General features: G+C 52.8%; 1 protein-coding gene across 2 annotated transcripts in view; it reads left to right on the forward strand.

The window, feature by feature from the left end:
• Positions 1 to 2467: 2467 nt before the first annotated feature.
• The window catches only part of TBC1D16 (TBC1 domain family, member 16), an 82461-nt gene continuing 73885 nt past the window's right edge, over positions 2468 to 11043 (forward strand). For both annotated transcript variants that reach the window (XM_006869522.1, XM_006869523.1), the window contains exons 1-2: positions 2468 to 2645; positions 4358 to 4931. In XM_006869522.1, coding sequence (XP_006869584.1) covers positions 2468 to 2645; positions 4358 to 4931 — 752 coding nt within the window. The remainder of the gene's footprint in view (positions 2646 to 4357; positions 4932 to 11043) is intronic.

Below are 11043 nucleotides of genomic sequence, written 5' to 3' on the forward strand. Positions count from 1 at the left end.
GTGAGTTGCTGTCCATGGGGAGGAGCAATTTGGAGAGAGGAGGGCCTTGAAAAAACCCTGTGGGGCACAGTTCTACTCTAACACACACGGGGGCACCATGAGTGGAATCTACTTATGAAACATCATCCACTGAGAACCCTGTGAGGCACCGTTCTACTCTGACACACACGGGGAACCATGAGTGGAATCTACTTATGAAACATCATCCACTGAGAACCCTATGGGCACAGTTCTACTCTGACACACACGAGCACCATGAGTGGGATCTACTTATGAAAATCATCCATTGAGAACCCTGTGGGCACAATTCTCATCTGACACACATAGGGCACCATGAGTGGGATCTACTTATGAAAATCATCCACTGAGAACCCTGTGGGGTACAGTTCTACTCTAACACACACGGGGGCACCATGAGTGGAATCTACTTATGAAACATCATCCACTGAGAACCCTGTGGGCACAGTTCTACTCTGACACACATGGGGACACCATGAGTGGAATCTACTTATGAAACATCATCCACTGAGAACCCTGTGGGCACAGTTCTACTCTGACACACACGGGGGCACCATGAATTCGAACTGACTCAGTAGCAATTATTAGGACTTGCCTTGATTTAGTAGAAGGCATTGTCCTCCCAGGACAATCCCTGGGGACCTGGGTGTAGTTGGATCCGTAACTGCCTGGAGAGACAGGCCTCGCCCTCTGTGCGGGACTAAATGACTTTGCCTGCTTTCCGGTTCTATAATGAATGATGGGGTTCCAGTCTGATGATACCAGGGAAATGGCTATTCATGCTTTTATCTTACAATTCCTTTCAAAATGGCAACAGAATATCTTCACTTAAAATGGTTGTGATTTGGGGGAACAGCTGAGGGGTGTTTGCAGCCACGTCTGAGGATTAGGATGATGACAGTAAACCCATGAGAGGTTAACGGGGAGGTGGGCTTGTGTCTAACCCAGCATGGAGGCCGTGGTGGCCGCTGTACATGGAATGGGAGATGAGCCAAAGGAAGGTGCTGGGAGCGCAAACAGAGCACACAGCTGTAACGAATGAGAAATACCACATTTCTGAGCTTTTCATATTGACCGAGTGCTGAAATAATAACATTTGGAGATATTGGGTAATTAAAATATACTATGAAAATTAATTTCACTTGTTTTGTTTGCACCACTAATGTAAATTGACTGCTTTGGCTGATGTTATGTTTCGACTGCACAAGGCTGTTCTTGAAGTGTGGGGGATTCATTTCCACGGGTTCGTTAGCCACTGACTTTGCAGTTCTTGAAGAGAACACAGCCCAATGTCACCAAGTGGGTCGTGAATCACGGCAACCCCGTGCACCCCTAGTAGAACTGTGTTCCACAGGGTTCTGTGGCTTTTTGGGAGCAAGTTACCAAGGCCACGAGTTCCTCATTCCACACATCGTTTGTGATACGTGAAGGTTTTAGAATTAGCATTGTTTATTTCTTTGTCTGTTGCATGCTGAAAAGGAGACTTGGTGGAAAGTGGGTTAAGTGTTAGGAGCAGAAAGTCTCGTCTTTGTCTTGGTGGGTTTGAACTGCCAACCTTGTGGCTAGCAGTCCAGTGCTTATCCTACAGAGCCACCAGGACTTATCATGAGGTGGTGCAGGACCAGGCAAGGCTTTGCTTCATCTTGTATATATATCCTGGGGTGGCGAAAGATTGGCAGTTCAAACTCACCAGCTGCTTCTTGGAAACCCTATGGTTGGTGGTGGTTGTGTGCCGTGGAGTCAATTCTGACTCGTAGGGTTTCCGAGGCTGGAAATCTTTACGGGAGCAGAAAGCCTCATCTTTCTTCCGTGGAACTGCTGGTACTTTCGAACTGCTAACCTTGAGGTTCGCAGTTCAATTCATAACCACTACGCTATGTAGGGTTGCTATGAGTAGGAACGGACTTGATAGCACTTAACGACAGTATATACTTTGAAGTCCTAGTGTGGCGGTGTAGCTTCAGCACTGGACAGCAAGGTCGATTTGAACCACAAGGTCAGCAGTTCTAACTCACCAGCTGCTCCTTGAAACCCTATACAGGGTCGCTATGAGTCGGAATGGCAGGACGACAGGAGTCAGAGCCGACTCGATGGCAGCTGAGGACACCGTAATGGTGGGAGCAGGTGTCCTCCTGCCCAGCCGTGCTCACTGGGAGGTGATTTTCCATCCCCAGGGGACATTTGGCAATAGCCACAAACATTTTTGGTTGTCACAAGGAGGGTGGGAAGGCAACCGGCATTTAGTAGGTAGAGTCCAGGGATACTGCTAATCGACAGCCCCACCTCCCAGAGACCTGCTCTGCCCTGGTAGGACCCTTCCCTTCCTTAACGCCCCCTACAGAAGGACAAGCCCTGGGTCCCTCGGTGCATCTCTTCGCTGTGCCCCCAGCAGGTCTGAGGTGCCCCACCTGGGCCGACGCGTGCAGAGGATGGGAACACCCCCCCGGCCATGTCTCTGGGCCGCCTCCTCCGACGAGCCTCCTCCAAAGCCTCGGACCTCCTGACGCTCACCCCGGGTGGCGGCGGCGGGCCCCCCTCCGTTCTGGATGGCGAGATCATCTACTCCAAGAACAATGTCTGCGTGCACCCACCCGAGGGGTTGCAGGGGCTGGGTGAGCACCACCCAGGTGAGCGGGTGACCTCGGATCACACAGCGTGGTATGGGGGCACTCCGCTAGGGCGACCCCTTGTGAGCTGGAAGTGTATTCCTGCTCTTCTCCTTCTGCTGAGAGGGTGGGGCCTGGAATTCCTGGTCCCTTCGTTGCCCATCCTGCCCACCTCTCTGAAGAGGGAGGAGAGTTCCCAATGGGTCAGCAAGGATGGAGTTGCTTCCACAGCCCCCTGGATACCACCAGGCTCCATATTTCCTAGCTCTTCCTGCAGAGACCCTCACATACAGAGGTTTGGCTTACTTCCTGGAGCGAGCGGGGAGATTCTTCTTTGTGAGGACAGCTACTTGTATATCTATCCACAGCCCTCTCCCTAACACAACAAAACAAAAACAAAAAACCCAGCTTAGACCCTGGATGTGTGGCAGGGATTGTGGGTTAAACATTGAACTGCTAACCACAAGGTCAGCTGTTCAAACCCACCAGCCGCACTCCTTGGGAGAACAATGAGGCTGTCTGCCCGTGTAAACATGAACAGTCTCAGAAGGTATATGGGGTAGTCTTGCTCTGCTGTGTAGACGGGCTCGCTGTGAATCAGAATTGATTTGACAGGGAGTTTTTAGTTTCGTTCGCTCTACTAGTGGGCTCTAGAAGGGGCTGAGGGTCTTCAGGATCTGGTGGCTCTACCTCCTTCTCCAAGCTGTTCCTCCCTCAGGAACATAAACTTACTGATTCCAGCCTGAAGTCTCCAGTTTCTGTTGTCCGTTTTCTCCCATAAAGACGTCTTTAATAGAGAACTGTGCTCAAGGCAGACCCTGCCCTTACAAAACACAATTAAACCCGCTACGGAGTCAATTCCAACCTAGACAGGACAGAGTAAAACTCGTCAATCCTGACAGGAGCTGACAACACCATCTGTCCCCACGGGAGGGGCTGGTAGGTTTAAACCTCCTACCTGGCATTTAGCAGTCCAATGCTTATTCCACAGTATCACCAGGGTACCTTTCAGTCTGAGGGTGGTCTGGTAAGCAGTGCCCCAGAGGTGGTGGTCTAAAAGGGGTGATTGGTGGTCCAGGGGAGCTGCCATCTGAGGCTCCGTTCCCAATCTCAAACCTGCATCCTTGGAGGGTGTATAAACCCCATAGGCCTCACACACACAACAGGCATGGTGGTAAGATTCTGGGTTTGCCTCCTAGAGCCACGGCCCTGAGAGATGTGGTCCCTTTTGGGGGATGTGTTGACACTGGCCGGGGAGTCAGGGCATCCTGGAAGGAAAGGCTTGGTGCTGTGTGAAGAAACGCCACCTTCCCTGAACACTGGGCATCCAGGAGAGAGTGCCAGCTGGGTGCCACTTGACCCGCCGCTGGCCTTGGGTACATCCCTCTCCCATTTCTGTCAGTGACCCAGGGTGTGAGCGAGCTCCCCAAGCAGCTTTGAAAAATGACCCCTCTCAAAAACTGCAATAAAAGAACTCCCCAAAGTACCCCGAGAGGGCCACGCAAGGCTGTTGGGAGAAGCTTAAGGCCCTATTCTGGTGTCTTCTGTTGGCGAACTAGAGCAGGATCTCCAGCCTGCATCCTCCTATCAATGCTGACGGGGTGAGGGGTTCTGAACACTGGGTGGTGTCTCCCCGCGCCTGGGAGGGTGTCCTTGGAAGGTGCGGATGGACTGAACAGGGCCCAGGGATATCCTCTCTGACCCTCCGTACCCCCCACCCTGGCCTCTCGTAGGGTACCTGTGCCTGTACATGGAGAAGGATGAGCTATTGGGCACCACCCTCATCCTCGCCTGGGTCCCCAACTCTCGGATCCAGAGGCAGGATGAGGAGGCGCTTCGCTACATCACCCCCGAGAGCTCCCCGGTGCGCAAGGCTCCCCGCCCACGGGCTCGGCGCACCCACAGCTCAGGGGCCTCCATGGAGCCCCGATCGGCCCTGACCCCCAGGGACGAGGACATCCTGGTGGTGGCCCAGAGCTCCCGGATCACCATGCCCCGCAGCCCTTCGTTGGAAGACGGGGAGAAGCTGACCCCAGGCCTAGGTGGGGACGGTGCCCTCCCAGTCTCGCAGCCGGACCCCCGCATGCTGTCCTCGGTCAGCTCGCAGGAAGGGGCTGAGGAGGTCCGGGAGCCTCGGCCTGAGGCCGGCGAGGAGGAGGGCTCCCTGGAGCTGTCGGCCGAAGGCGTGAGCAGAGACAGCTCCTTCGACTCGGACTCGGACACCTTCTCGTCGCCTTTCTGCCTCTCCCCCATCAGCGCCGTGCTGGCCGAGAGCAGTAGCTCCGTGTTTCTGGAAAGCGAAGGCAGGTGAGTGGCGGGATGGGTGGACTGGGCTCTCTGGGTGGACCCACAGGCCTGGCCTTGGGGCATTGCATTGAGAAGGCCAGCACCCAGGCCTCCCAGCGCAGCCTTGGTCTCTTTACAAGGCCCCCCCGTAAGACTGAGCGCCTGGTAGGGCGAGGCTGGGGGAAAGCTGAGCAATAAATACTTTTCTCATTGAATGGTCCGTAGATTTATGGGGGCGCCGAGACCCAGTCTTGTTGCAGTGTGACCGCTCCAGACCCCAAGGCGCCCCTGCAGCCTTGTGGCCCCGCCCTCCCCTGGGGGACCTCAGTCCTGCTGTGTGTGTGTGTGGGGGGCGGGGGAACCTGTGAGGGTGGAGTACAGCCCAGGGGGGCTGCCACGATGCTGGGGGCATCTGCCATGGCATCCCGTTTGCTGGATCCTCAGTGGGCAAGGTTGACTTCTGTCCTGCTTGGCTACCTGGTGGGGGAGGTGCCAGACGTCAAAGAAGCCACCAGGCAGCCTCGTGTCCTGTGCAGGCGGTCACTTCGATGCTGTCCTGTGCAGCTAGAGCAAGTGCCCGATGGAGTCACAGTTGAGTCCCACAACCCTTCCTGTGACTCCAGACGTAGCTCCGGCTCTCCTAGGTTTTCAGTCAAACTTGGTGGTAATCAAACTGTGGCCTTCAGCATGGGGCTCCAGCTGTGGGCCGTGCATGATGGCTGCTGACCAGCCCTGCCTCCGTGACCAGGCCTTAGTGGTGTTCTCAAGTGCCGTTGACTCGGTCCTGACCCATAGAGGCCCTGCATAGATAGGGTTTCTGAGGAGTGGCTGGTAGGTGTGAGCCTCTGACCTTGTGGTTGTTAAATGCTGTAGAGTTGGTTCCGACTCATAGCGACCCTGTTTAGGGTTTCTGAGGAGCAGATGGTGAGCTTGAACCACCAACCTTGCAGTTCAAACTGCATTGCAGTCTGGCGCATTAACCCACAGCGCCACACCTTGTGGTTGTTGTTGTTGTAATGTGCCGTGGAGTCGGTTCCGACTCATAGCGACCCTGTACAGGGTTTCCGAGGCTGTAAATCTTTACGGGAGCAGAAAGCCTCATCGTTCTCCCATGGAACAGCTGGTAGTTTCGAACTGCTGACCTTAAGGTTCACAGCCCGATTCGTAACCACTACGCTACCAGAGGTTAGCTGTTAAGTGCTGTCGAGCTGAGCCGGTCTTCTGACTGTTGTTAACTGCTGTTGAGTCTGTTCTGATTCATAGTGATCCTGTAACGGGTATCTGAGGAACAGCTGTTGACCTTGAACCGCTAACCTTGCTGTTCAAACCGACCTTGCCGTCGGGCGCATTAACTTACAGCACCGTACCAGACCTCTCCTCTGGCTGAGCAGGAAGGAATTTGATTTTATCCCTTCAGTAAGATGTGATCCATTAAAGCCCAAGGATGAACTGATAACATTTCTCTGAAGTTGCACGTGCCTTCAGTCAGCCAGAACCCAGGACTCTAGGTTCCAGATGAGGTTGGCTGAACTGTGTGGCGTTCTGGGCCTGGGATGAAATTCCAGCTCTCCATTCGGCTGCTTTAGTGAGTGCGCCCCCTGGTGGTACCACTTGGGCAGTACAGTGATACCCTTGGGTAAGTGTCGGAGCATCATCCTGGGGTTCGCGTGGAAGGGAGAGTCTGAGTCCTGTCTACCCCTCACTCTGCCCCAGAGAGCTGGCTGTGGTCTCGTAGCTGAGAGTCTAGGAACAGAAGCAGAAATAGAGCCAGTTCCATCTCTGGAGCTTGGATTGGCCTTCGCTGAGTGACCATAAACCTGGGAAGGTGATATGTCTGTGTGGAGTGTCAGTTTCCTTGCTTGTAAAATGGGAATGTTGTTGTTATGTGCCGTGGAGTTGGTTCCGACTCATAGCAACCCTGCACAGGGTTTCCGAGGCTGTAAATCTTTACGGGAGCAGAAAGCCTCATCTTTCTCCCTTGGAACAGCTGGTAGTTTCCAACTGCTGACCGTGAGATTAGCAGCCGATTCGTAACCACTACACTACCAGAGCTCCTTAAAATGGGAATAGGTTTGTGCATTTTGTGGGGTTATGCCCCCTTATCCTTTCCTCTATCTTGGGGTCCTCCTGGCTGCACATGAGAACTGCTGAAGGGCTGGGGGCACTTTCTTTCACACGATTGGGATGCCCAGACTTCCTGCTGCCCATAAGCGTCGGCTCTGACCTAGGCACTAGGGGACAGAAGACAGTGTCTGGAGACAGTTTGTCGAGACTAGGGGTGTGTGAAGGCCAGGGATGCTGCTTGACACCTTGCAGTGCACAGCATGGCTCCCAGCCTGAGAATGAAGCAACCCCAAGTGCCCACAGCGTCGTTGGAGCCTGGTTGGGGAGACTCTGAGGCTCCGAGTGAGGTGCCTACGGGGTTGCTGGGTGAGGCCAGAACAGCCGTGGTCTGGGGCCAGTGGAGACAGATGGGACTCCTCCCTCCTCCCTGTGACTTGGAAAAGCCACACCTTAAGACAGGATGTGGTGGGCATTGCCTGGGGTCCCAGCCACCACAGGGAGCTTCCAAGGGGCTGGGTGAACCCTGGAACTTGCGTTTCCCCCAGTAATGGACACAGAAGCTGAGCCAGGTCTGGGTGTTTGGGCCCAGTGCTTAACTCATGGTGTCCCCCCCACCCCCACCCCATGGACCGCCTCCTGTACCAGACGATACAGAATCCTTAGTAATATTTAGCGTCAATTTCAACCAGACAATAATATGTGATATTGTCTCTGTTGTGAACTCTAGAATTGGTTTTGACCCACAGCTACCCTGTATAGGGTTTCTGAGGAGCAGCTGGTGAGTTTGAACCACTGACCTTGTGGTTTGAAGTCCAGTGCTGACCCTACAGCGCCCCTACCCCCAGAACCCCTTAGGAGTGTATTAAGAGGATTAAAAGTAAGTGTGTCATGTTTAGCCTTGTGGATAGATACATTGATCCACGTAAGCTGGGCTTTATGAAAATGCCTTTGTTATAACTAGTGTTGTTCTTGTTGGGTCCGTTCCGGCTCATAAGTGACCTGCGTAGGGTTTCCAAGAGCAACTGGTGGGTTTGAACTGCTGACCTTTCGTCTATCCTACAAGGCCCTATGACCAACTACAGGGATATCTGTATTGAAAAGAACACATGACTTCAGACACTCTGCACAGGAATGTTATAAGCTGTCAGTCTGGTTTTACCCCCTCTGACAGCATCGCTGGGTTCAGTCTGCACCCCCCGCACCCCCAGGGGACACCACACAGAACATACACACTCAATCCTTATTCTTCATACCAGACTGCAAGCCTTGTATATAGTCTCCCCCTGGCTCCTCCTCCCCGACCCCAACCCCTCTGCAGAGATGGATCAGAGGGTCCCCGTATGCATGCTGTAGAAAGGGGCTCCTGTGATCCCCCTTCGTGGTTTTTAAACTCCCATCCCAATTAAATCAGAATCCCTGAGGGTGGAACTCAGACAGAGACCCCTTTTTCACCTCCACATCTGGAGACTCCCAAGTGCAGCCAGGGTCCCGCTGTGGACAGGGGCAACAGTGTGAGCACATGGGGTATGTGACCCTTAGCACCAACATTCTGGTGGTCACACACCTCACAGGGCTGGCCGGAGAGCCTCGAAGGCACCGTGACTATTCCTGGGATTGAAAACCGACTCAGGGCCAATTTTGCCTGTCAGGGTAGAGCTGTGCTCTGTAGATTTTTTTTTTTTTTAATGTATACCGCCAGACTTTTCTTCCCAGGCTCCTCTGGGTGGATTCGAACTTCCAAACTTTCCATTAGCAGCCAAGTGTGTTAACTGGCTGTACCACCCACCGTCTCCTCCAGCCGTGGAATGGAGTTCCTCATGAGTCAGAAGTGACAGGGTGAAGGGATGGCACTTAGCAATAACAATCTAACTGTGAATGCGCAACCCCCCCCCCCCCCCCCCCACTCCAGGGGCAAGTCGGAGGCTGGCTCACGGGCTCCCCCTGGTGGCTAATGTGGAGAACTCCATGTGGCACTGACTCGAGGGGTCCAAGAGTCCCCAAACATGCCTCTCCAGGAAGGTGGTTCCCAGGAGGGCTGAGTGATTTCTGAAGGGCAGTGGTGTGCGCCCTGGGCCTTCCACATTTGCGTGTTAGTCCTGTTTGAATTTCTCAGTGGCTTAGAGTGGGGATTCCTGACCCCTCGTCCCTGGTCTCCTTGAATAAGGAGGAAACGGGGCAGCTGAGTGGGTGGCTGGCAGAGCCATGGTGAGGACCCAGGCTGTTACAGAGCCACACTGCGATGAAGATGAGGACGACCACCAGGTGGACATCCTGTCGTCCGCCTCTGTCCAGTCTAAAAGAGCCCGCTGGGTGACTGTCTTGTGACAGGTGCCCTGTGTGACGACAGACCTGTCATCATTGTGACTGGGGGTCAGTGTGCCCCTTCTGGGACGCATCCTATGAAGTCATCCCAGTCACCAGGAGGGGATGAGATGGGCATGAAGGGTCTCTGTCATGGGGGGGAGCCTAGATAGCCCACCACAGTAAGCCAAACCAGGTGTGTGGGGGGGATTCTGACTGTTGGCAATCTCGTGTGTGCAGAGTAGAATTGCACTACAAGGCTTTCCAAGGCTGTGACCTTTCAGAAACGGGTTGCCAGGGCTTTCTTATGAAGCACCTCTGGGTGGGTTCAAACTGCGTACTTTTATAGTTGGTAGTTGAGCACTTAACTGTTTGCGCCACTGTAGAAGCGTCTGACGACAGAGACAGGTTGACTCGATCAAGGTCCATTTACCAGGCTAAGGAGTTGTAACTGGGGTTCATGAACCCCTTCAGTTTAATTACACTTTTTGAGTTTGTATTGTATGATGAGGGAGCACCATTTGACTCTCCCAAGGGACTGTGATCCCTCCACATAGGTTCAGAGTCTCTGTCCTGCCCAGTGAAAGAGTAGGACATTTTATAAAGTCTCTGTAGCTACCTGGAAATATTTCTTGTGTCTATTAAGAGAAAAATAGTAAATGATGTGCCTGTCTGATTGGTGTTATTGTGTGGTGGAGTGGATTCTGACTCACAGCGACCCCATGTGACACACTAGAACTGCCGTACGGGGTTCCCTAAAGTGTCACCATTATGAGAGCATATCACCAGGCTGGTGGGCTTGAACTGCCCACCTTCCAGCTCTTAATTTTCTCCTCACAATGTGATTCAACTTTATCAAAAGGCCTAAAAGAAGTGTGACTGGGTGGTCTAGAGTGGCATCACCCAGTGGGACTTTTTGCTGGGACGGAGTTAGTGTAAACCTGGGCCACTATGGCCACCACCTTGACAACCACGTGTGTCTGTAAGCACTGCAACTGTGCAGCCCTGAGTTTTAATTGGATGGAATGTTAATTTAAATTTGAATTGAAATAACCTATGTGGTCCGTGTGGTGTTGTAGGATAAGCACTGGACTGCTAACCACAAGATTGGAGATTTAAAACCCACCAGTCGCTCCTTGGAAACCCCATACAGGGTTGCTATGAGTTGGAACCTACTCACTGGCACTTAACAACAACATGTAGCCCGTGCCCACTGGACTGGTCAGTAGAGGCCCAGGCTGAACTAGACTGATGGTACAATCACATGGTTATGAGTCTGTTTTCTCTTCATTTTTTTCAAATGTTTTCTCTAATATTTTTTCAAAAAAATTTATGCTGTGATTATATCAATTTTATAATGAAAATACTGGTTTTTTCTAAGTATATCTGCCATAGCCATCTGAGACTGTCAATCGACCCCCATGTATGGCTCCCCCCTGCCAACACAGAAAAACCCAAACCAGACTGAACCCTGGTGCAGTTGAGCTGATCCCGACTCTTGGTGGCCCTGTGTGTTGAAGAACAGAGCTCACTAGGGTCTCCTTGGAGGTAATTATTAGACAGGCACATTGCCAGGCCTTACTTACGTGGTGCCACATGGGGGTTTGAGCCGCTGACCTTTTGGTTAATGACTGAGTCCTTAACCAATGAACCACCAAGGCTTCTTTTGTTCTTGTTAGGTGCCATTGAGTCGGTACCGACCCATACCGACCCTTATGCACAGCAGAATGAAACATTGCCCAGTCTTGGGCCAACCTCACAATTGTTG

Source organism: Chrysochloris asiatica, unplaced genomic scaffold (assembly GCF_000296735.1).
Source record: "Chrysochloris asiatica unplaced genomic scaffold, ChrAsi1.0 scaffold00132, whole genome shotgun sequence".
Taxonomy (NCBI): Eukaryota; Metazoa; Chordata; class Mammalia; order Afrosoricida; family Chrysochloridae; genus Chrysochloris; species Chrysochloris asiatica.